Source organism: Coregonus clupeaformis, chromosome 27, assembly GCF_020615455.1.
Source record: "Coregonus clupeaformis isolate EN_2021a chromosome 27, ASM2061545v1, whole genome shotgun sequence".
Classification (NCBI taxonomy): Eukaryota; Metazoa; Chordata; class Actinopteri; order Salmoniformes; family Salmonidae; genus Coregonus; species Coregonus clupeaformis.
In genome coordinates this window covers 36,693,165-36,719,696 of record NC_059218.1, presented here as the reverse complement: position 1 = coordinate 36,719,696, position 26,532 = coordinate 36,693,165, and the positions used below count along the sequence as shown (strand labels likewise).

Here is a 26,532-nt window from a genome sequence, read left to right as displayed (position 1 = left end):
AGAGCTGTATATTTTTTGTTTTTCTGAAAACTAGTTTTTGCTTTGTCATTATTGGGTATTGTGTGTAGATTGATGAGGGGGGGAAAAAACAATTTAATCATTTTTAGAATAAGGCTGTAACGTATCAAAATGTGGAAAAAGTAAAGGGGTCTGAATACTTTCCGAATGCACTATACAAGGAAACTCGATGTATCTCAACGACGTTGAGTGAGCGGGGGTCTGTATGCAGCATAGTACCTTCCACAAAAAGTTTTGCTCGACAAACAGTCACGTAAGCCTCCCCCGTCCATATTTCTCATCTTTATCAATGAGTCTTCAGAGCCCTGGTTCTCGTTCTCTCTCTCTCTCTCTCTCTCTCTCTCTCTCTCTCTCTCTCTCTCTCTCTCTCTCTCTCTCTCTCTCTCTCTCTCTCTCTCTCTCTCTCTCTCTCTCTCTCTCTCTCTCTCTCTCTCTCTCTCTCTCTCTCTCTCTCTCTCTCTCTCTCTCTCTCTCTCTCTCTCTCTCTCTCTCTCTCTCTCTCTCTCTCTCTCTCTCTCTCTCTCTCTCTCTCTCTCTCTCTCTCTCTCTCTCTCTCTCTCTCTCTCTCTCTCTCTCTCTCTCTCTCTCTCTCTCTCTCTCTCTCTCTCTCTCTCTCTCTCTCTCTCTCTCTCTCGGGCGTGAGTCGTGAAGAAGGAGTGATTGTGAGAGCGACTGGAATTATTTTCACTCTATTGGGTTTCGGTGTGTATATATATATTGATTAGTTTAGATGTTTTAAGGTTATCTTGTCTAACTATCACTAAGCATGTATAGGGGTGGTGGGATCGTTGAGGTTGTTTTTCTCGAGGGCACAACCAGCGGGTGAGGCTGGTTGCAATGGCCACTCGCGGAGGTTTGGAGTTTGAAAAACTTAGTCGGCGGCACGGAGTAAAGATTCCTGCTGAGGCAGAGTGTTCAGTGGAAGAATGTAGCTTAGCAGTGGGTGCTATCATTGGGTATAATACCATCAAATCAGCCTCAAGGATGAATAGCGCTGTAGTGATATTCTTAGATTCCATTGAAAAGGTGAATACGATAGTTGAGAGTGGTGTTGTGTTGCGGGAGACACAGACGTCGGTATTTCGTCTTATGAATCCGGCAAAGAAAGTTATACTTTCTAACTTGCCACCATTTGTTAGAGATGAAGTGTTGGAGCGAGAGTTATCTCATCATGGTCAACTTGTATCTAAAATAAAGAAGGTTATTTCTGGATGCAAATCTCCTTTGCTGAAACATGTTGAGTCTCATAGGAGACTAGTGCATATGATTTTACAGTTTTTCTCGATTGCTAAGACACATTTCTTGAAAGCTGCTCTCCTTTTCTCTTAACTGTGAACACAAAACCCAATTTTCAAGCTACATTCACAAAACCTCAGACTCTTCTTGCAAAACCAAACTTTCACCTCAAAACAGTTCAATCTGTGCTCAAAACTGAACTATGTTGTCAAATCGTGCCCAGAGTCAATCAAAATAAAAAACACTACTGAACAGTCACTAAACACTACGTAGAAAAATAGAAAACACAATGCTCAGGACATGAAGCTGGAGAAATAAATGTTTATTGTTCACTGTAGGCTAAATGCATGTTGCAAAACAAAACAAAAACTGTGCATTTAGCACTTGTACAAAAAGACAAAACAGAAATATTGTGCATTTACATGTAGCACTTGTAAAAACAAACAGAAATCTTATGCGTTTGCCACTTGTGTACAGTAAGCCCATGTAAAAATAAAGTACAAAAATATACAAATAAGTGCATTACTCAGCCACAGCATCATGTCTCCGTACTGGGTCAGGCCACAGGACTTCATCCACAGCACAGGCCACATTTTGTCTGGCCAGGCAACGGGGGAAAAAACCCCTGGCATGCCGTATCCAGGCTTGGCATGCCTCCACACCTATGTCACCACAGGCAAGTCCCATGGCTTGCAGGAGATTTACCCTGGTGTAAGGTTGGCGTTCATATACCTTCCACCGCCATGAGGAGAATAATTCCTCAATGGGGTTTAGGAAAGGGGAGTATGGTGGAAGGCAAAGATTGATAAAACCTTGGTTCATATTGTACCACTCTCTAACCTGGAGGGCTCTGTGAAAACTCACATTGTCCCAAACAACAACATAGATGGAATGCTCATCCTGCTGCCCTAACAAAGCATCTCGCATGTGATTGAGGAAAATGAGGAGCTGGTGAGTGTTGTAGGGCCCCAGGTTGGCATGATGGTGGACAACCCCATGATTGCTGATGGCAGCACATGGAACTGCCCAGGAACACCAACAATGGCCCGATGGCCAATCACATTACGGTCTCTCCTTCTCCTTTTGGTGAGATTAAACCCAGCTTCATCCATGTAGATGTATTGATGGGGTCTTTCCATTGCATCCAGTTGAAAAACCCTCTGTAGAAATAGATATAGTTTTGTAAGTGATACGGAAAAAGTGATTTAGGCAACTACAGTAAATCACTACTTAGAGTAATCAACATTGAATGTGTCTGGATATATGCCAACCTGTACATACTGGAATCTTTGCTCTTTGACTCTGTCTGAGTTGCGATCAAAGGGCACTCTGTATAGCTGTTTCATGCGCAGTCTGTTGCGCTTGAGGACACGATCAACAGTAAAGAGGCTGACACTGTTGATACCCTCAAAATTTAAATGGTCCTCAATGATCTTCTGCTGAATTTCGCTCAGTTTAATGGCATTGTTCTCACGGACCATATCAACAATTAGGGTCTCTTGGTGTGGGGAGAACATACCTGTCCTCCCACCCCCCATGTGGCAGTCTTTCAATTCTACAAAAAGAGAACATGGAGTTACAAAAATATACATGGAATACTAGGCCTACAAACAGTTAGACCAACCCTCCATTACAATACTACAGTACATTGGTACAGTGATGTACTGAAACATATATTTACTTACAGTATACTGTGGTACAGTATATAGTATGTCATACAGTAATTGCTGTCAACATTTACATACTGTACTATAATGTCAAAAAAGGTAATTACCTGTTCTCTTCTCTAAATCTTCGGATTATGGTGGACACAGTGAATCTACTGATGTTTGGTTGTACCCTTTGTCCAGCCTCCCTCATGCTCATACCATGGACAAGAACATGGTCAATCACAGTAGCTCTGATTTTATCAGATATTACTGTTCTTTGTCTTCGCTGACCACCTCGACCACCTCGACCTCCTCTCACACGAACTCTTCCTCTCAGATTTCTATCCATTGTAGGGCCTCACAAACCAGTGCTCTCTGAACTGGCTTACTGTATATGTTCCCTCACATCATTAGCCACAAGTGTGATCAATTTTGAGTTGTTGTGTTCAAGTGGTGACACCTGTGCTCTAATTGTGTTTGACTTTTGTCACCTGTGCTCACCATTATGTAGCACGGGTGCATCACAATGAAAATGTGTTGGCAAGTTATGTGTGGTCCTCTGTAGCTCAATTGGTAGAGCATGGCGCTTGTAACGCCAAGGTAGTGGGTTTGATCCCCGGGACCACCCATATGTAAAAATGTATGCGCACATGACTGTAAGTCGCTTTGGATAAAAGCGTCTGCTAAATGGGATATTATTATTATTATTATTATTATTATTATTATTATTATTATTATTATTATTATTATGTCTAAACAGGTGAAAAGTGCTTATGGTTTTGCCAAAAGAGTGATTGATTCAATCAGTGGGTTCAGGCAACTGAGCATTTGGTTCAGACAATAGGGTTTAGTGTTTTAGCAATTGAGAAAAACTGTAAAGAAGGACACTGACGAACTGAAATTAGCGTTCAGTTTTAAGATTGATGGATTTGATTATGTCTTCTAAGCTTCTACTGAATCAATGAAATGCTTTGGCTGTGGAAAGAGGGGCATTTGGTACGTTATTGTCCCGAGAACGAGCGCGCAGAGCCCGGTAGCAGCTCTAGTGCTGGTGCAGCTAATGCACCACCACGAAGGGATGAACATTCTAAGGGTGCAGGGGAAGGGAGAAGGTGGGCAGATGTGGTTGGAAAAGTAGGAAAGGAAAGCAGTGTGGCTACGGGGGCAATTGTGGTAGATCAGAGCAAAGAAGGACGGGAAACAGTCGGTGAGATTGAGACTGCGGTCGCTGAGGTGGTGCTGGAAAATGAAATTGGAGGTCAAGAGGAGATTGAAATAATGGAAAAGGAAGCAGCTGTTTTCAAAGTACCGAGGAGTAAGAGGAAGAATTTAAGGGGTGGTGAAGGGTCTAATTCTAAGAGGAAGGTAGAGATTGATAAATAAGTTGAGGATAAACAGGTTGTGGAGATGGTGGAGTTTTCTTCTGGGGAGGATAGCAAGAGTGAGTCATCTGACGCGTCACAACAAAATAGTGAGAGAAATGGGGTGGAAGGGAGGTATGGGATTGAGAAGGTACGTCAATTTCTGAATTTGACAAAAGGGAAGAAATATATGCAGGATTATAATGTAACAGATTTTTTTCCTGAAAGTGAATTGTTTATTGAATCAGCAAAGTTTCTGATGTCAAAAATAACGGGGGGAGGTATGACAAGCCCTGAAATTGCTAGACTCAAGAAAGTGGTCACGAGAGTGATAAGTGATGTAAATTCTAAAGGAAATGAAAGAGTTCAGTCGCAGCCTTAACTCTGTAAAGAGATGTGGTTTCTGTGTCTTCCTCTGTTTTTTTTTTTTCATCCATGAGCAGTTCTAAGATTTCTTCTTTAAACGTAAATGGGGCGAGAGACGTTAGAAAAAGAACCATAGTGTATGAGTTAATTAGGGGAAAGGGAAGTGACATACGTTTTCTACAAGAAACATATAGTAATATAGAAAATGAAGTTATGTGGCAACAGGAGTGGGGGGGGGGACAGTGGTGTGTAGTCATAAAAACTCAAAAAAGTGGGTGTGTGGCCATCTTGTTCTCAAAAGGGTTTTTGCCTTTGTCAAATGAGGTTGAAGAGGTAGTTGAGGGGGGGGGTTATTAAAAGTTAGAGCGAGGTATGAAACATCACTATGTGTCAGATAAATGTATATGCCCCAGTGGTGGCAGTTGAGAGGGTATGTTTTTTAGAGACATTATCGAATACCATTGAGAAATGTAATACTGAAGTCTATTTATTTATTGCTGGGGATTTTAACTGCAACAGTCAGTGATTTAGATAGAAATCACAAAGAACCTCATATAGCCTCAAGGACTTTTTAACAACGAATCATTGTAACACATGAACTGTGTGATATTTGGCAGAGTCAACATGGAGGCACGAGACAGTACACCTGGGCCCATGTGAGAGAGAACACCATCTCTATGGCCAGGGTAGATAGGTTTTATTGTTTTGAGCATCAATCTCAGGTCTGTAAATCAAGTGTGATAACCCCAGTGGGATTTTCTGATCATTGCTTAATAACAGAGGTGGTGATCATTAACGCTGTAAAACCCAAAAGCGCATACTAGCATTTTAATATAACTTTATTGAGTGATGCTCACTTCAGGAAATGTTTTAGTTTTTTCTGGGAGAGGTGGAGGTCTCAAAAAGCCAGTTTTGTATCCCTTCAATAGTGGTGGGATATAGGGAAAATCCAGACTCAACAATTCTGTAATCAATACACGAGGAATGTCACCAAAGACATCACCAGATCAATGAAAGCCCTAGAGTCTGAAATAGTGGAACTCCTGACGTTAGTTGAGACCACAGGAGATTGAGGCCATACTCAGGCCCTCAAGAGGAAAAAAGCTGCATTGGCAGACCTGCTGAGTATCAGAGCACAGGGGGCATTGGTGAGAAGTTAGTTTTAGGGAATCTCTGAAATGGATGCCTCATCCACATTTTTATTTGGTTTAGAGGAAAAGAGTGGACAAAGAATAATTATTCATTGCCTCAAATCAGCTGTTGGACAGGAGCTCACTAGCCCTAGTGAAATTAGAAAGAGGGCAGTAGAGTTCTATGCTGAGCTCTACAAGTGTGAGTACAAAGAGGATAAAACAGTGACACAGCAGTTCCTTGATGGGCTCCCACAGGTGGCTGTAGAAGCTCAGGTTGAGCTAGAGCAACCATTGTCTTTGCAGGAGCTATACACTGCATTAAAAGGCATGGAAAATGGAAGGGCACCAGGCATTGATGGGCTTCCCGTTGACTTTTTAAAGTATTTTTGGGCTATGTTGGGAAAGGATTGGCTAGCAGTAGTTAATGATAGTTTGACCGGAGGGTTACTACCAATAAGCTGCAGAAGGGCTGTCCTCACCCTACTGCCAAAAAAGGATGACCCTAAGGAGGTGAAGAACTGGAGGCCGGTGGCTTTATTGTCCACTGATTATAAGATCATGTCAAAGGCTTTGTCCAACAGGCTGAGGGAGGTGATGGGGCAAATCATACATACGGACCAGTCCTACTGTGTTCCCGGCAGGTAGATAGGGGATAACATTTCTCTGATTCTGGATTTTTTGGACGTCTCTAGGGCTATTGGGTTGGATGCTGGTCTAATTTCAATTGATCAGGAAAAGGCATTTGACCGAGATGAACATCAATACTCATGGTACACTTTTGAGGCGTTTGGTTTCAGCTCTGGTTTTATTGCCATGATAAGGGTGATATATGGTGACATTGAAAGTGTATTGAAAGTTAACGGTGGTTTGAGTGCTCCTTTTAAAGTGTGTAGAGGTATTAGGCAGGGATGTTCTTTGTCGGGAATGTTATATGCCATTGCTATAGAGCCACTACTAAATAGCATTAGAAGTCGCATTGAAGGGGTGTACCTTTCAGAGGATATTCCTCCATTTCGTCTCTCAGCCTATGCTGATGATGTAGTAATTTTAGTGAAAAATCAACCGGAGGTGGATAGTTTGAGTCTAATGGTTGATTGTTTTAGGGTAATATCCTCTGCAAAGGTACATTGGGGGAAAAAAAGTTGTGCTTTACAGATTGGAGAATGGTCTGGAGGGATCATGGCTTTGCCAGGGGGGCTGGAATGGGGTAAGGGAGGTTTTAAGTATCTTGGCGTGTACCTAGGAGATGAGGGGACAATGGAAAAAATTGGATTGGGGTGGTTGAAATGGTGGAAGGGAGGATGAGGAGATGGCTTTGGTTGTTATCTCGTATGTCATGTAGCGCACTATAATAGTTAACAATGTGGTTGCCTCTGCACTGTGGCATTGGTTGTCAGTTTTAGAGCCACCATCTGGCCTTCTGGCTAAGATACAGGCAATTATTGTAGATTTATTTTGGGATAAATATCATTGGGTTCCACAAAGTGTTTTGTATTTGTCAAAAGAGGAGGGGGGACAAGGTATTGTACATCTTGCTAGTAGGGCTGCTGCTTTCCGGTTTCAGTTTATTCAAAGGTTGCTTTATGGACCGGAAAATGTGGTTTGGAGAGGGGTGGCAGGTCTTTTATTACAGCAGGTTGGGGGATTAGGTTTAAAGAAGGCTTTATTTTTGGTTGATAGTAGCCAGATTTCTAGGGAGGGAGTACCTCCGTTTTACAGAGGCCTTCTTAGGGTGTGGAGCATAATAAAGGTGACCAGACGCACTTCAGCGGAGTCCGTGCATTGGCTGCTGGAGGAACCTCTGGTGTATGGGGCAAGACTGGATTGTACAACTGCAGCTGTTCCACATTTCTCTAATATTCTGGTGAAGGGCAAAATCATCACCTTAAAACAGTTAATGGCCATGGCTGGGCCCACCTTAATGGATGGAAGACGGGTGGCTGAACATTTGGGGGTGAGGTCGGAAAGGATTGTCGGACAACTGCTGGGAAGCTGCAGGAAGGCTCTGTCAGCAGAAGAGTGGGGTATGCTTAATAGTCACAAGAAGAAGGTACAAGATGAAAACGTCTCATTTCCAAGACTAGGGATTACACCCAATATCCCAGAGTCAGAAAGAAAGGCGTTATTACTGGATTTGAGAGGGTTGGAAGAGGTGGGTTTGGATGAGGTGAATGGGAAAGACTTATATAGGGGGTGTGTCAAGGTTTTGAATAAAGATACATTGAAGAACAGAAAATACAGTCTTTGGAGGGTAAAACTGGGCATTGGTGACAAGGTAAAGCCAGCATGGAGAGCACTGTACAAGCCACCGTTACAAAAGGGTACTGGTGATATGCAATGGAGGGTTTTGCATGGCATCATTGCAGTTAATGCTTTTTTATCTGTTATTAACTCAGATGTTGGAGATGGATGTCCTTTTTGTAATATAAGAGAAACACATTTTCACTGTTTTATGGAGTGTGAGAGGATAAAGCCTCTTTTGGAAATGCTGGAGTCTTTGTTTAAAGCTGTAGGGGAGATTTTCAATAACACTGTTTTTATTTAGGGGTTTCAATATAGTAAGCAACAGAAAAGGAAATGTCAACTGTTCAATTTTATTTTGGGACAAGCTAAGATGTCGATTTTTCTGAGTAGGAAACATAAGATAGAAAGGGATATGGGCAGGATGTAAGATGTGTTTATAAAGGATTAGTGAAAGCGAGAATAAAAGTGGATTTTGAGTTCTTCTTGGCTGTAAACGATCTCCCATTGTTTGAGCAGAAGTGGGCCTACGAAGGAGCGGTTTGTTTTGTGGAGGAAGGGAAACTATTTTTTGTTGATGAAATGAGTTGAATGTATACGTTTATTTTTATTTTTATTTGTTTTCATTTTTATTTAGGAATGACATTTGTTGTTTCATTTCTGAAAAGGCAGTGTGCCATTATTTATGTTAAATTAAATAAAATAAATTGGTCATTTAGCAGACGCTCTTATCCAGAGCAACTTACAGGAGCAATTAGGGTTAAGTGCCTTGCTCAAGGGCACATCGACAGATTTTTCACCTAGTCGGCTCGGGGATTAGAACCAGCGACCTTTCGGTTACTGGCACAACGCTCTTAACCACTAAGCTACCTGCCGCCCCCTGCCGTTAACACTTGAGTATAAAATAAAGGTTGAATAAAAACTCAAAACTCTCTCCCTCTCCCTCTCTCCCTCTCCCTCTCCCCTCCCACTCTCTCTCTCCCCTCCCACTCTCCCCTCTCCTCTGTGTCAGTGTACTAATCCAGTTTTAGATCTCTCTCTCTCTCTCTCTCTCTCTCTCTCTCTCTCTCTCTCTCTCTCTCTCTCTCTCTCTCTCTCCCCTCCCCCTCTCTCTCTCTCTCTCTCTCTCTCTCTCTCTCTCTCTCTCCCTCTCTCTCCCCTCTCCTCTGTGTCAGTGTACTAATCCAGTTTTAGATGCGTCTCTCCCGCCTGTCTTCGCTCTGTCAGTTCTCTGAGTGTTTGAGTTAAGTCACAACACCCATCTAAGCCTGTAAACCTCCCATTTCAACAGATAACAACCCCAGAGCCCCCCCCTCTCTCTCTCTCTAAACAAAGGGAGTGGGATTGACAGAGTGGCTCTCTTTCATCTGAAACAAAGTGATTTATCAGTATGCAGCACCATACAGAAGAGACATTCTCTGCTGTGTCTGAATGAGCTGTCTCACATGTATTACTGCTGTGTGTGTGTGTGAGTGTGTGTGAGTTTGTGTGTGTGCGTGTGTGTGTGTGTGTGTGTGGCTCACGCTGCGATAGAACCTTCAATCTTCATAAACATCAGTACATCGGTACATCAGTACAACAGTACAACAGTACATCCATCATCCCTCACTGAGAAAACCACAACTGATTGATGGTAACAAATCCAGACTAAAGTACAACCACTGTTATGTAACTGTTGTACTACAAACACTAAGGTGGTACTACCGTTCACAGACAGGTTGATGGGAAAATAGCCTTCTGAACTGAATCCCTTGATGGGTGGGATTATCAGGATCCATTCATCTCCAACACCCAATGGGATCTCTTTGTTCTCCACATCAAAGGCTCTCATTTGCTTATACAGTGCATTCGGAAAGTATTCATACCCCCTGACTTTTTTCACATTTTGTTACGTTACAGCCTTATTCTAAAATGGTTTAAATTGTTTTTTTCCCCCCTCATCAATCTACACACAATAGCCCATAATGACAAAAACTGGTTTTTAGAAATGTTAGCAAATGTATTAAAAGTAAAAAACGGAAAAATCACATTTACATAAGTATTCAGTCAGTACTTTGTTGAAGCATCTTTGGCAGCAATTACAGCCTCGAGTCTTCTTGATTATGACGCTACAAGCTTGGCACACCTGTATTTGGAGAGTTTCTCCCATTCTTCTCTGCAAATCCTCTCAAGCTCTGTCAGGTTGGATAGGGAGCGTCGCTGCACAGCTATTTTCAGGTCTCTCAAGAGATGTTCGATCAGGCTCTGGCTGGGCCCCTCAAGAACATTCAGAGACTTGTCCCGAAGCAACTTCTGCGTTGTGTTGGCTGTGTGCTTAAGATTGTTGTCCTGTTCGAAGGTGAACCTTCGCCCCAGTCTGAGGTCCTGAGCAGGTTTTGATCATGGATCTCTGTACTTTGCTCAGTTCATCTTTCCCACGATCCTGACTAGTATCCCAGTCCCTGCCGCTGAAAAACATCCCCACAGCATAATGCTGCCACCACCCTGCTTAACCGTAGGGACGGTGCCAGGTTTTCTCCAGACGTGACACTTGGCATTTAGGCCAAAGTGTTCAATCTTGGTTTCATCAGACCAGAGAATCTTGTTTCTCATGGTCTGAGTCCTTTAGGTGCCTTTTGGCAAACTCCAAGCAGGCTGTCATGTGCCTTTTACTGAGGAGTGGCTTCCGACTGGCCACTCTACCATAAAGGCCTGATTGGTGGAGTGCTGCAGAGATGGTTGTCCTTCTGGAAGTTTCTCCCATCTCCAACTCTGGAGCTCTGCCAGAGTGACCATCACCTCCCCGACCAACGCCCTTCTCCCATGATTGCTCAGTTTGGCCGGGCGGACAGTTCTAGGAAGAGTCTTGGTGGTTCCAAACTTCTTCCATTTAAGAATGATGGAAGCCACTGTGTTCTTGCGGACCTTCAATGCTGCAGACATTTTTTGGTACCCTTCCCCAGATCTGTGCCTGGACACAATCCTGTCTCTGAACTTTACGGACAATTCCTTCGACCTCATGGCTTGGTTTTTGCTCTGACATGCACTGTCAACTGTGGGACCTTATATAGACAGGTGTGTGCCTTTCCAAATCATGTCCAATCAATTGAATTTACCACAGGTGGACTCAATTATGAGTCTCATAGCAAAGGGTCTGAATACTTATCTAAATAAGGTATTTCTGTTTTTTATTTTAATAAATTGGCAATAATTTCTAAAAACCTGTTTTCGCTTTGTCATTATGGGGTATTATGTGTAGATTGTTGAGATTATATATATTTTTTAAATCAATTTTAGGATAAGGCTGTAACGTAACAAAATGTGGAAAAAGTCAAGGGGTCTGAATTCTTTCCGAATGCACTGTATGTGTGATTGACAGGACGTGGTGATAACTCAACACCATGAGGTCAGAATTCCACTAATTTGTTTCTAAACACTTTGCTACAGAACATGCTTCGGCCTATCAGATAGCTCGGTGTAGGAAAAGGTTGAATCTGTCTGCTGCAGCCAATCACACACTGTGTTATTGAGCTAGTGTAGCAAGTCAAGTGTTGTTTCTTCTTTATTGAATTGATCAATGGCTGTTTTCTTCATGGACGAAGAATTAAGACATTTAGAGGACAGACATTTTACATTTACGTCATTTAGCAGACACTCTTATCCAGAGCGACTTACAGTTAGTGAGTGCATACATTTTCATACTGGCCCCCCGTGGGAATCGAACCCACAACCCTGGCGTTGCAAGCGCCATGCTCTACCAACTGAGCTACACAGGACTAGACAGACCACTTTATACTTAAGCTGATCAGGGGGAAATACAATGCTGTTCCATGTGCATGCTTACACACACACACACACACAAACACGGACACACACACACACACACGGACACACGGACACGGACACACGGACACTGACCTCCTAGCTCCTCTGTGGAGATGCTGGTGAGTTGGAAGGTTTCGCTCCCTTCAGACAGAGTCCGGCTCAGGAGACTTCCAGTGTAGAGCAGAGTAGACCTGACGTGGTGGAACGGCATCTTCTCTCTGCAAAAACCACACATATAGTTTGAATGCTGAGGGTCTGTGTGCCAATACTGTTGTGTAAAGGAGTGTACACCCTCCATCATTCTCTCCCTCCTCTTCTCCCCTCTACTCCTCACCTCTCCCTCCCTCCCTCCATTATATTACCACTCCCCCCTTCCTTTCATCCCTCCCTCTCTCTCTCTCGCTCTCTCTCTCCCATCATTTATTCTAACCCTCCTGTCAATGTGTCTGACTTCTTCCTGTCCCTCCAGTCCTTTTCCACAGAGACAGAGCGGCTCACTGAGCGACCCCACCACCTGACAGATGCATCGATACTCACATCAGGACAAAGAGAGATATCAACAGCGGAGAGAAAGAGAGAGATAGAGAAAGAGAGAGATAGAGACAGAGAAAGGGGGAGACAGACAGAGAGGGAGCAGGAGATTGAGAAAAAGGAGATAAAATACTATGACAGATATCTACAGGCCTGTTGCACACAGAGACAGAGAGACATCTCTTCACTGTTGGGAGAGGTTGAGAGGAAGGCCAGAGTCTACACACTCTCCTCTCTTTATTTCCTCACCTTTCCTCAGTCTACACACTCTCCTCTCTTTATTTCCTCACCTTTCATCAGTCTACACACTCTCCTCTCCTCTATTCCTCACCTTTCCTCAGAGTCTACACACTCTCATCTCTTCTATTCCTCACCTTTCCTCAGTCTACACACTCTCCTCTCCTCTATTCCTCACCTTTCCTCAGAGTCTACACACTATCATCTCTTCTATTCCTCACCTTTCCTCAGTCTACACACTCTCCTCTCTTCTATTCCTCACCTTTCCTCAGTCTACACACTATCATCTCTTCCTCAGAGTCTACACACTCTCATCTCTTCTATTCCTCACCTTTCCTCAGTCTACACACTCTCCTCTCTTCTATTCCTCACCTTTCCTCAGTCTACACACTCTCCTCTCTTCTATTCCTCACCTTTCCTCAGAGTCTACACACTCTCCTCTCTTCTATTCCTCACCTTTCCTCAGTCTACACACTATCATCTCTTCTATTCCTCACCTTTCCTCAGTCTACACACTCTCATCTCTTCTATTCCTCACCTTTCCTCTCCTCTCCACAAAATGAATAAAAGCCGAGGATGAAAGGACAGAAGAGGAGAGAAGTGATAGATGCAGGGTAAAGGGTAAGAGAACTGGGAAAGGTACAGGTATGCTCTGATGACCTAAACAGAGGACATAGGTGTAAAAATGTTCATTTGAATATCTATATGTGAGGGCTGCAGGTTAATGTGTGTGTGTTCTGGAGGGAGGTCCTTAGCCCATCAAACAATGTTCTCTCTCTCTCTCTCTCTCTCTCTCTCCTCACAAGATGCTAAAATAACCTCGGAATCGGAATGAGAAAAGAAGGAAACATGAACTCTATTGCTTGGAATCAGACAGACTAAGATGTGAGGTGACAGGTTGAGACTGCAGCGGGAAACCTCTGTGTCATGTATTATAGGATTGTTGCATGTCTGGATACAAACTGCCAACACAGTTTTAGAACAGGGGCGGAGAGTGACAGTCATGATAGGATGAGTGTCTGTGTGTGTGTGTGTGTATGTGTGTGTGTGTGTGTGTGTGTGGTGCAGAGGTCCCATAGGATGGAGAGAAAGAAAGAAAGAAGAGAGGGGGGAGGGCAGAGAAAAGTGAGGAGGAGAGTGGAAAAAAGAGAGCGGCGGGAGAGAGAGAGAGAGAGAGAGAGAGAGAGATAGAGAGAGACAGAGAGATAGAGAGAGACAGAGAGAGAGAGAGAGAGAGAGACAGAGACAGAGACAGAGATAGAGATAGAGAGAGGTGTTGCTCACACCTCAGTCATTCCCGGTGGACAAAGATGCATTAGTGGTGGAGGAGAGGTCAGGGTCGGTACAATATCTATCACACACCATTAAACACACACACACACACACACACACACACACACACACACACACACCTCACATATCTTCGATTATACACCTACACACTGTGACATAACCATTGATGCAACCTGCAGGTTGGTCAAGTCTTCTCTTGCTGGACATCTAACATAATTTGACGATAGTCCAATATCTAAACATGTCGTCTAAATGTGATCATACTCAAGAAATGTCCTGTGCCTGAGGTTGGTCGAGTTGTTAAGGTCACCGCCCTCTGCACATATAGTATGCAGTCTTCAGCCTGCATGGAATCGAATCCTGGCTCTCTGGTCTTCTCACTATCATCCCTCTGTCTGTCTGTCCCTCTGTCTGTCTGTCTGCCCCTCTGTCTGTCTGTCTGCCCCTCTGTCTGTCTCATTTCCATCTATTCCGGTCAATAAAACTGGAAAAATTCTTTAAAATACATATTTTTTTAACTAACATTTCCCTGCAGGGGCAGATTGGCCATCTGGCAATTCTGTCAAATGCCAGATGGGCTTCACCATTTTTTTGTTGGGTGGGCTGGTCGAAATTGACACACCCAAAAATATTTCAATAAAAAAAGGTGGCCCAAGGGCCTGTTAAGATTTTAGTTTTAAGATTTTAGTGCGATTTCTGTTACACTAATCTATAATGATGAGCTTTTGGCTGATCAGTCGGCAACGGCCTGCCCAGTTTTCTGATTGGCTGAGCTGAGGTCATGCAAACTCACATTCCATGTCAAATGCAGCATCAGCCTAGAGACCTGGTCCGACTTTATTATCAGTTAGACAGCCAAGATCATGGATCAAAAAACTAAAATGGTGACTATACTTTCTAAATTGTCACCTCACTCAAAATGTCCTAATTTTGTTGACGGCTCGCACGGTGATGTTGGCTGGTGTGGATAAAATGCCACGGCCAAATTCTTGTCCCAATCTGTCCCTGTTTCCCTGGTCCCTCTACGTGCAATTTTATTCTTAACAGCTGACCTGGACAGGCAGGGAGGTCAAAACAGCTGGACTGACAATATCAACTTTCATCTCCTTTATCAGCATACTCAGCCCTGTTTTTCAACAAAGTTCCAAAATATAATGTTAACTGTAAGCTATGTTATTATGACCCAACACAAAATCAGCCTGTGGAAATGAACTCTGTAAGGCTCAACCAGAGCCATATATATAGATCTCAAGACACAACATTCATGTTCTCCTCAGACACAACAGTGGTGGATACAGTGAGTTCCATCTAGACCTGACCCAAATGACAAGTGACTGTCGGTAAAGATGCGGAAAACCTGGTAGAATTTTTTTACGATCACAATCAGAACATAGGACTACAGGATTTACCTGTTCACCTGAAATAACAACAGGAGCAAAGCCAGTGTTGTCGTTCTTTGGAAAACGTCCTGATTAAGAATAACAGGCTACTGCAAATTGGGATATCTTTCTATACTGTTACTATGCTGTTCAACCAGCGGTCATGATGAAGTAGCCGAGTAGCCAAAGCCCAAAGTCACCTTACGCAGTAACAGGACTTGTACAGTAGCCTAGGTTTCACACACCACCAGTCAGTATCGCCCGCTTGTTGATGTTTCTTACCCCCACGGACCGCAGTCCACATTCACCGGCACCTCAACCGACGCTATAGCCAGGCTCTCAATCCCGCGATGTTCACCCGTTGCGCGCGGCTCCTCTCCCGCCAACTCCAGGGGAGGTGAACTGGCGACGTCCACTGGGTGCAGCGGTAACTCCACGAGCCCGAATCTCTCCCGTCCCATCATCATCAGCCTGACGTGTGCCACCGGGCGGGAAAAGGTCTGTTACCGTCTCCGTTACACAAAGCAGGCTTGAAGCAGGGGCGGGTATGAGTCCCCTTGGTCTTCTTACAGTGGGGTTTGAAAGAAGCACAGAGAACCCTACTATTCTTATAAGGACAATCAGTGAGAGAGAGAGACAGAGCTGTGTGTTTGTCCTACCCTACACTAGGCTACTGCAAGTACTACGGTCCAAGCAACCAAACACACCGACTGTCTGACGGAGAGAGCAGCCCGCACAAATAACCTCCTCGCATTTTTCTTTGCCACCATGCCTTGCACCATTCCGGCCAAGATGGCCCAAGAGACCTGAGTGTGACAGAAAAAATAACGGATTTGCTCCATCTGTTACAATCGTTGTGCCGCACACACACACACACACACACACACACACACACACACACACACAAACACACACACGGCAGAGAGATGTGTGCAGTTTTACAGCTAATATCCTGCAATTCTACCCATTTTGCCATGGGGTAGAGGGAAATCTTTGCAGTTTTAAAGCAAATTTCCTGCAATTCTACACATTTTGCCAAGATTTATGCCATGTTAATGATATCTGAGTGAGAGTGACTTACAAAATCAATGGGGGCCCTCTGGAGTTCAGGGCCCCTGGGCACCTGACCTGCGATGCCCGGTCGGTACTCAGTCATGATTACTACAAGTTTAGATAACTGGCTAGTGGCTAGACTAACTTACCAATCTAAAAATGGTTAGCTGACATGCTAATTGAGTGACTGTCAGTGACTGACATAACAAGAGAAAAACTGCTGATGCACAACCACATTTGGAACTTGCACCTTGTGTATTCTACTATTCTAACTCTCAACAGGAAGTTGAGACCCCGACTGAGTTCCTAAAAAAATACATATATATATTTTGGTTGGGGGCCACCTAAGCGACCGCTTATGTTGGTTATACCAGGAACCGGCCCTGCACACACACACACACACGCGCACACACGCACACACGCACACACACACACACACACACACACACACGCACACACACACACACGCACACACACGCACGCACGCACGCACGCACGCACACACGCACTCTCTCTATCCATTATCATACTCACAGTTCATATGTCTAGATGATTAATGTGCGCGTGACAGTTGACAGATTTGGCCATGATGGTTTATGACAGGTTTATGGTTTGTGACATGATTATGCCCAATTTCTCATAGAGAGAAACAGGAGAGGTGAGAAGGGAATGTTAAACCACACAGAGGTGAATTAGCCTACGCCTAGAGTTGTAGCTTACCTGAAAGTAGACAACAATTCAAGTGCTCCCCACTGAATACTACGCAACACATGCTGCAATAAATCAGAGCAATGGTCTCTCTCTCTCTCTCTCACTCACACACACACCACACACACACACACACACATCATTATCATGTAGGCTATGAACATTCAATTAATTTGAATTATTAGGTGACATTTTCTGTAGCCTTAAAATAAATTGAACTTAATTATGCAGAATTAAATTCAGCCATAGCTAAATACAATCTAAATGAAGATGTCTTATTCTTCAACACACAAAAAAACAGTTCCATTGAAGAATGCGATAACAGCGGCCAGATGTAGTCGACATTCTAGCCTACCAATGACACACACACACACAGTCTATCATTTGGATATGTCCCCTGCGGGTGAAAACTGCGCATCCAGTCTCCTTCCCATTTGCAACAATTACAACAGGTGCAGCAGGTTGGCGGCAAGCGGAACAGTGTGACCGCGCGTGAGTCACCCAAACGGTATCCCCGTTAACGGTGGCACACACTCACACCCACACCCATACATGTTTAATGAGTGGCGACGGCCAGAGCCCGTATCACCGAACGAACACTCACAGCTGAATTGAATAGTCGGTTAAGTGCCTACCTGTTAAAACGTTGATCCGGTCAATTAAGATTCAATCCGTTTTTATTGGACTTGGGGGCGGGTCACCCAGACTCGACTGTGTTTACACTCATATCAGACAGCTATTTTCTTGAAGTGATTGGGATCCCCCCCAAAATTAAATGATCTTCAAATCTGTTCTTTTCACTCTTCAAGATCACCTGATATGGCAAACGCCAAAACGTCACTGATCCAAGTCTCCAGTGAGACTTTTAGTGCCTTTTTAAAAACCCATTTCAAATCCTATAGGGCAGGCTACTTGACAGGTGCACAGACGATATCACCTCAGCTGTAATCTATTTGAATTGGCTCACTTATCCGTCTCTATCTCTAAAAACCATCAGAAACCTCGGGGAGTTGGAGTGGTGATAAGCGGGGTGTCTAATCTTCCGAGACCCGACCCAATGATTCACTCCTGCAGCAGACGGACCAACAGTCACCTCCCTGCCAGTCGCCCACGGTCTGGAGCGCCAGTGATACCAGTCCGCTACTCTCAATAAATCTTGCAGATCAAATATTTTCCGATTCACAAACACGAATGAACGTAGGAGGATGTTTCTTTAACGACCTAAATCGATAAAGCAGCAACAGCGAGCGAGGAGGGGCTAGTTGGGGAGAAAGGGATCTCCTGTGCTCGCTTCATTTGTCTTCTCCTGGTGACAGCGTTAACCCGTTTATCTGTGTGGACCGGGAGAGGGAGGGGCGTTGCGGCCCTGAGCAGAGGTGTAGGTGAGGCGGTGATGCCGATCCGCTCAATGGGCGCTGTCTCACGCGCACCGGGATTTATAGGCTAGCAGGTGTGTGTGTGTGTGTGTGTGTGTGTGTGTGCAAATAATAATCAGAATGTAGCGGTCCACCCAATCAATACTAGAACAACAAAAACACATCAATCTCCTTGGAGCAAGACTGTTGTAAACGTATTTCTCACCTGTAACAGTTTTGGTCTGGACTCATTGATCTTCTATAATGGTGCTTGGGGAAATAATATCAATTCCCTCAGCCCGGTGTAACTCAGTTGGTAGAGCATGGCGCTTGCAACGCCAGGGTTGTGGGTTCGTTTCCCACGGGGGGCCAGTATGAAAATGTATGCACTCACTAACTGTAAGTCGCTCTGGATAAGAGCGTCTGCTAAATAATGTAATACATTTATACCATCACTCTGTCAATATTTAATGTAGCTTTATCGAGCCACTTATACCAATTCTCATTGTAGCACTTGGGAAGAGTGTTAAGTGGAAGGAGAGGGGGTGCTCTCCTTATGTACCGCCATTCATACCTGATACTGAATGTGATAAACCCTAAACACCAGCTGGACACACCAAATATACACATACAGTGCCTTCAGAAAGTATTCACACCCCTTGACTTTTTCCACATTTTGTTGTTTTACAAACAGGAATAAAATTAATTTAATTGTCATTTTTTTGTCAACGATCTACACAAAATACTCTAATGTCAAAGTAAAAGAAAAATTAATCTGTAAAAAAAACACTAATACATCTTCATTTGATAAGTATTCAACCTCCTGATTCAATACATGGTAGATTCACCTTTGGCAGCGATTACGGCTGTGTGTCCTCAGTTTTCTCTTTTCACAGCCATTAAACTCTGTAACTGTTTTAAAGTCCTCTACGTCAACTGAGTTAGGAAGGACGCCTGTATCTTTGTAGTGACTGGGTGTATTGATACACCATCCAAAGCGTAATGAATAACTTCACCATGCTCAAAGGGGTATTCAGCGTCTCCATTTTTTTTTACTTTTGACACATCTACCAATCATTGCAAGGCATTGAAAAACCTGCCTGGTCTTTGTGGTTGAATCTGTTCTTGAAATTCACTACTCGATTGAGGGACCTTACAGCTAATTGTATTTGTGGGGTACAGAGATGGGGTATTCATTCAAAAATCATGTTAACCACTATTATTGAACACGGAATGAGTCCATGCAACTTATTTTGTGATGTGTTAAGCACAGTTTTACTACTGAACTTATTTAGGCTTGCCATAACAAAGGGGTTGAATACTTATTGACTCAATACATTTCAGCATTTCATTTAGTATTTAGTATTTAGTATTTTTGTAGTACTTTTTTTTAGGGGGTAGATCAGCTTTAATATTGCAGAGAGATTGTAACTTCCATCAATGTAATTGTCTGTATCACTTCCAATCCCCAATATGTTTTCCCCTGCAAACTTTTTTTTATTCATTAAAATAACATCAAATTGATCAGAAATACAGTGTAGACATTGTTAATGTTGTAAATGGCTATTGTAGCTGGAAACGGCTGATTTTTTATGGAATATCTACAGGACATAGGCGTACAGAGGCCCATTATCAGCAACCATCAGTCCTGTGTTCCAATGGCACGTTGTGTTTGCTAATCCAAGTTTATCATTTTAAAAGGCTAATTCATAATTAGTAAACCATTTTGCAATTATGTTAGCACAGCTGAAAACTGTTGTGTTAATTAAAGAAGCAATAAAACTGGCCTGCTTGAGACTAGTTGAGTATCTGGAGCATCAGCAATTGTGGGTTCGATTACAGGCTCAAAATGTCCAGAAACAAATAACTTTCTTCTGAAACTCAACAGTCTATTCTTGTTCTGAGAAATGAAGGCTCTTCCATGCGAGCAATTGCCAAGAAACTGAAGATCTTGTACAACGCTGTGTACTACCTTCACAGAACAGCGCAAACTGGCTCTAACCAGAATAGAAAGAGGAGTGGGAGGTCCCGGTGCACAACTGAGCAAGAGGACAAATACATTAGAGTGTCTAGTTTGAGAAACAGACGCCTCACAGGGCCTCAACTGGCAGCTTAATTAAATAGTACCCGCAAAACACAAGTCTCAATGTCAACAGTGAAGAGGCGCTCCGGGATGCTGACCTTCTAGGCAGAGTTGCAAAAAAAATCCAGTGTCTGTGTTCATTTGCCCATCTTAATCTTTTATTTTTATTGGCCAGTCTGATATATGACTTTTTCTTTGCAACTCTGAAGGTACCAAAACAAATGATCTAATGATTGTGTCTCTTCGCAGCAAAACCTGCAGAGCTGGGAAGATTGTATCCCCCATCTAAACTCAGCAAAAAAATAAACTTCCGTTTTTCAGGACCCTGTCTTTCAAAGATAATTTGTAAAAATCAAAATAAGTTCACAGATCGTCATTGTAAAGGATTTAAATACTGTTTCCCATGCTTGTTCAATGAACCATAAACAATTAATGAACATGCACCTGTGGAACCGTCGTTAAGACACTAACAGCTTACAGACGGTAGGAAATTAAGGTCACAGTTATGAAAAGTTCTACAGAATCTGAAAAACACCAAAAGAAAGATGCCCAGGGTCCCTGCTCATCTGCGTGAACGTGCCTTAGACATGCTGCAAGGAGGCATGAGGACTGCAGATAAATTGCAATGTCTGTACTGTGAGACGACTAAGACAGCACTAAAGGGAGACAGGACGGACAGCTGATCGTCCTCGCAGTGGCAGACCACGTGTAACAACACCTGCACAGGATCGGTACATCCGAACATCACACCTGCGGGACAGGTACAGGATGGCAACAACAACTGCCCGAGTTACACCAGGAACGCACAATCCCTCCATCAGTGCTCAGACTGTCCGCAATAGGCTGAGAGAGGCTGGACTGAGGGCTTGTAGGCCTGTTGTAAGGCAGGTCCTCACCAGACATCACTGGCAACAACATCGCCTACAGGCACAAACCCACCGTCGCTGGACCAGACAGGACTGTTAAAAAGTGCTCTTCACTGACGAGTCGCGGTTCTGTCTCACCAGGGGTGATGGTCGGATTCGCGTTTATCGTCGAAGGAATGAGCGGTACACCGAGGCCTGTACTCTGGAGTGGGATCGATTTGGAGGTGGAGGGTCCGTCATGGTCTGGGGCGGTGTGTCACAGCATCATCGGACTGAGCTTGTTGTCATTGCAAGCAATCTCAATGCTGTGCGTTACAGGGAAGACATCCTCCTCCCTCATGTGATACCCTTCCTGCAAGCTCATCCTGACATGACCCTCTAGCATGACAATGCCACCAGCCATACTGCTCATTCTGTGCGTGATTTCCTGCAAGACAGGAATGTCAGTGTTCTTCCATGGCCAGCGAAGAGCCCGGATCTCAATCCCATTGAGCACGTCTGGGACCTGTTGGATCGGAGGGTGAGTGCTAGGGCCATTCCCCCCAGAAATGTCAGGGAACTTGCAGGTGTCTTGGTGGAAGAGTGGGGTAACATCTCACAGCAAGAACTGGCAAATCTGGTGCAGTCCATGAGAAGGAGATGCACTGCAGTACTTTAATGCAGCTGGTGGCCACACCAGGTACTGACTGTTACTTTTGATTTTGACCCCCCCTTTGATCAGGGACACATTATTCAATTTCTGTTAGTCACGTCTGTGGAACATGTTCAGTTTATGTCTCAGTTGTTGAATCTTGTTCATACAAATATTTACACATGTTAAGTTTGCTGAAAATAAATGCAGTTGACAGTGAGAGGACGTTTCTTTTTTTGCTGAGTTTAAGTAACATTCTATTGGTAGCAAGAATTTTGTATAATAATTTAAATTGAACAATTCTAAGTTTTGAATCCGGCGTCGTTTTGCGTATCAGTTCATGAACACTATGCCATGGAATCGGTACGTCAAAAATCTCTTCCCAACTATTTTGCAATCTATACAGTGGGGGGAAAAAGTATTCTGTCAGCCACCAATTGTGCAAGTTCTCCCACTTAAAAAGATGAGAGAGGCCTGTAATTTTCATCATAGGTACACGTCAACTATGACAGACAAATTGAGAGAAAAAAATGCTGAAAATCACATTGTAGGATTTTTAATGAATTTATTTGCAAATTATGGTGGAAAATAAGTATTTGGTCACCTACAAACAAGCAAGATTTCTGGCTCTCACAGACCTGTAACTTCTTCTTTAAGAGGCTCCTCTGTCCTCCACTCGTTACCTGTATTAATGGCACCTGTTTGAACTTGTTATCAGTATAAAAGACACCTGTCCACAACCTCAAACAGTCACACTCCAAACTCCACTATGGCCAAGACCAAAGAGCTGTCAAAGGACACCAGAAACAAAATTGTAGACCTGCACCAGGCTGGGAAGACTGAATCTGCAACAGGTAAGCAGCTTGGTTTGAAGAAATCAACTGTGGGAGCAATTATTAGGAAATGGAAGACATACAAGAACACTGATAATCTCCCTCGATCTGGGGCTCCACGCAAGATCTCACCCCGTGGGGTCAAAATGATCACAAGAACGGTGAGCAAAAATCCCAGAACCATACGGGGGGACCTAGTGAATGACCTGCAGAGAGCTGGGACCAAAGTAACAAAGCCTACCATCACTAACACACTACGCCGCCAGGGACTCAAATCCTGCAGTGCCAGACGTGTCCCCCTGCTTAAGCCAGTACATGTCCAGGCCCGTCTGAAGTTTGCTAGAGTGCATTTGGATGATCCAGAAGAGGATTGGGAGAATGTCATATGGTCAGATATAATATATAACTTTTTGGTAAAAACTCAACTCGTCGTGTTTGGAGGACAAAGAATGCTGAGTTGCATCCAAAGAACACCATACCTACTGTGAAGCATGGGGGTGGAAACATCATGCTTTGGGGCTGTTTTTCTGCAAAGGGACCAGGACGACTGATCCGTGTAAAGGAAAGAATGAATGGGGCCATGTATTGTGAGATTTTGAGTGAAAACCTCCTTCCATCAGCAAGGGCATTGAAGATTAAACGTGACTGGGTCTTTCAGCATGACAATGATCCCAAACACACCGCCCGGGCAATGAAGGAGTGGCTTCGTAAGAAGCATTTCAAGGTCCTGGAGTGGCCTAGCCAGTCTCCAGATCTCAACCCCAAATAAAATCTTTGGAGGGAGTTGAAAGTCTGTGTTGCCCAGCGACAGCCCCAAAACATCATTGCTCTAGAGGAGATCTGCATGGAGGAATGGGCCAAAATACCAGCAACAGTGTGTGAAAACCTTGTGAAGACTTACAGAAAACGTTTGTCATTGCCAACAAAGGGTATATAACAAAGTATTGAGAAACTTTTGTTATTGACCAAATACTTATTTTCCACCATAATTTGCAAATAAATTAATCAAAAATCCTACAATGTGATTTTCTGGATTTTTTCCCCCCATTTTGTCTGTCATAGTTGACGTGTACCTATGATGAAAATTACAGGCCTCTCTCATCTTTTTAAGTGGGTGTCACGGTTTCCGCCGAGGCTGCTCCTACTCCTGGTTCGGGCAGGTTTCGGCGGTCGTCGTCCCCGGAGTACTAGCTGCCACCGATCTATGTTTCATGTTCGTTTGGTTTTGTCTTGATGTTGTACACTTGTGTCTAGTTAGTCCTCGTTAGTGTCCTATTTAGTTCTCGTTGTGTGTGTTTGGTGTTGTGTGTGATTGCTCTTCTGTTTTGGTGTTTGAGCTACGTACTTCCCTCCGTTGTTTTGGAGAGGTTTTCGCACATGTTAGTGCGCCGTTTGTTTGACGCCTGTGTGCGCCTGTATGTCGCCTCCGGGCTTATTGTACTCGTTTACTACGTGAATATTTCACTAAAGTCTTTTGGACTTAGCTTCTGCGTCCTGCGCTTGATTCCTGCACCACACCCACCTTCAGCACCCCTTGACAGAATCACACACCATTTGAATGGAATCAGCAGGAGCAACAGCCATGCCTGAGTCGCTGGAGGAGCATGTCCGCGGCCAGGATGACCAGATACGACAACTGGGGACCGCTCTACAGGACGTCATCAACACCCTGCACCGATGGGAGTCCAGAGGGGTACCCACACCTCCACCTACCCTGCCACCCCCATCGGCCGGTCCACCAGTCCCAGGTCCGGAACCCAGGGGGATTCGGCGCTCGCTCCCGAGGGCGTATGACGGAACAGCTGCCGGGTGTCAGGGGTTCCTCCTGCAGGTGGAGCTCTACCTGGCCACTGTACACCCAGTGCCCTCGGGAAACGAGAGCGTTTCCGCCCTCATCTCCTGTCTCACGGGCAAGGCGTTGGAATGGGCCAACGCCGAGTGGAGGAAGATGGACGCCACCACCATCTCCTACGCCGAGTTCTCCCGTCGCTTCAAGGCCGTGTTCGACCATCCACCTGAGGGCAAAGCGGCGGGGGAGCGTCTAGTCCACCTGAGACAGGGGAGGAGGAGCGCACAGGCGTTCGCGCTGGAGTTCCGGACTCTAGCGGCAGACGCAGGGGTGGAATGAACGGGCCCTCATCGACCATTTTCGATGTAGCCTACGGGAGGACGTTCAACGTGAGTTGGCCTGCAGGGATACCAATTTTACCTTCGACCAGTTGGTCGATATGTCCATCCGTCTGGACACCCTGCTGGCCACCCGTGTACGTCCCGAGTGGGGTCCGTCCATTCCACCCTCCGGCACCTCCGAGCCGAGCCCTATGGAGCTCGGGGGTGCTGGCGCTAGAGAAAGGAGGAGGAGGAGCCCGAGGGGGCCTGTCTCCTGCACCAAGTGCGGTCGTGGAGGGCACACTGCGGCCAGGTGCTGGGGAGGGTTCCCCGAGGGAGGAGACAACAGGCCACGCACTGGGGAGCCCTCCCAGGTGAGTAGACGCCCCACTTACCCAGAGCTCTCTGTTGCGCACTTTTGTATACCTGTTTGTTTTCCACAGGTTGCACCTCATTCCCAGCATAAGGCGCTAGTAGATTCAGGCGCAGCTGGGAATTTTGTTGATCGGAAGTTTTGTTTAGATTTAGGGATCCCTCTCCTACCTGTTGACAAACCTTTTCCCGTTCATGCCTTAGATAGCCGCCCGTTGGGGTCGGGGTTGATTAGGGAGGTCACAGCACCACTTAGGATGTGTGCGCAGGGGGGTCATGAAGAGACTATACAGCTGTATCTGATCAACTCTTCTGCGTACCCGGTGGTGCTGGGAATTCCCTGGTTAAGCACCCATAACCCTGCTATTTCGTGGCAACAGAGGGCTCTCGATGGGTGGTCTGCTCAGTGTGAGGGGCGATGTCTGGGTGTTTCCGTAGGGGCGACTTCGGTGGAAAGTCCAAACCAAGTGCCCGCACTGCACATTCTGCCTGAATATGGGGATTTAGCTCTCGTGTTTAGTAAAGCTAGGGCGACGCAGTTGCCTCCTCATAGACAGGGGGATTGTGCGATTGATCTCCAGGCAGGAGCAGCGCTCCCACGGAGCCACGTGTATCCTTTGTCTCAAGAGGAGAGAAAAGCTATGTAAACTTACATAGCCGAATCTTTGAGACAGGGATACATTCGGCCCTCCACTTCTCCCGCCTCCTCAAGCTTCTTTTTTGTGAAGAAAAAAGATGGAGGGTTGCGCCCGTGCATCGATTACCGTGGTCTCAATCAGATTACTGTGAAATACAGTTATCCACTCCCTCTGATTGCGACCATGACGGAGTCATTGCATGGAGCGTGGTTTTTCACAAAACTGGATCTCAGGAGCGCGTATAACTTGGTGCGCATTAGGGAGGGCGACGAATGGAAAACAGCGTTTAGTACCACGTCAGGTCATTTCGAGTATCTCGTCATGCCATATGGGTTGATGAATGCTCCATCAGTCTTCCAATGCTTCGTAGATGACATTTTCCGGGATATGCAGGGGCAAGGGGTGGTCGTGTACATTGATGACATTCTGGTGTACTCGTCTACCCGAGCCGAGCATATAACCCTGGTGCGTCGTGTATTGAGGAGGCTGCTGGAGCACGACCTATATGTCAAGGCAGAGAAATGTCTGTTTTTCCAGGAGTCTGTCTCCTTTTTGGGTTATCGGTTGTCCGCGTCAGGGGTGAGAATGGAGGTGGATCGTGTGTCCGCTGTGCGTAATTGGCAAACCCCAACCACT

At 44.8% G+C, this 26,532-nt stretch overlaps 1 protein-coding gene across 2 annotated transcripts in view; it reads right to left on the bottom strand.

The window, feature by feature from the left end:
* Positions 1–18,396, bottom strand: part of LOC121541993 (calcium-binding protein 8-like) — a 79,467-nt gene extending 61,071 nt beyond the window's left edge. Inside the window, exons 1-2 of one of the 2 annotated variants that reach the window (XM_041851412.1) lie at positions 17,645–18,396; positions 11,902–12,026 (exon numbers count right to left, since the gene is read on the bottom strand). In XM_041851412.1, coding sequence (XP_041707346.1) covers positions 11,902–12,019 — 118 coding nt within the window. In that variant the 5' untranslated portion in view covers positions 12,020–12,026; positions 17,645–18,396. Of the gene's footprint in view, positions 1–11,901; positions 12,027–15,530; positions 15,928–17,644 lie in introns of those variants that run through there. The other variant, XM_041851411.1, reaches the window with a different exon arrangement.
* Between the last annotated feature and the right edge of the window lie 8,136 nt (positions 18,397–26,532).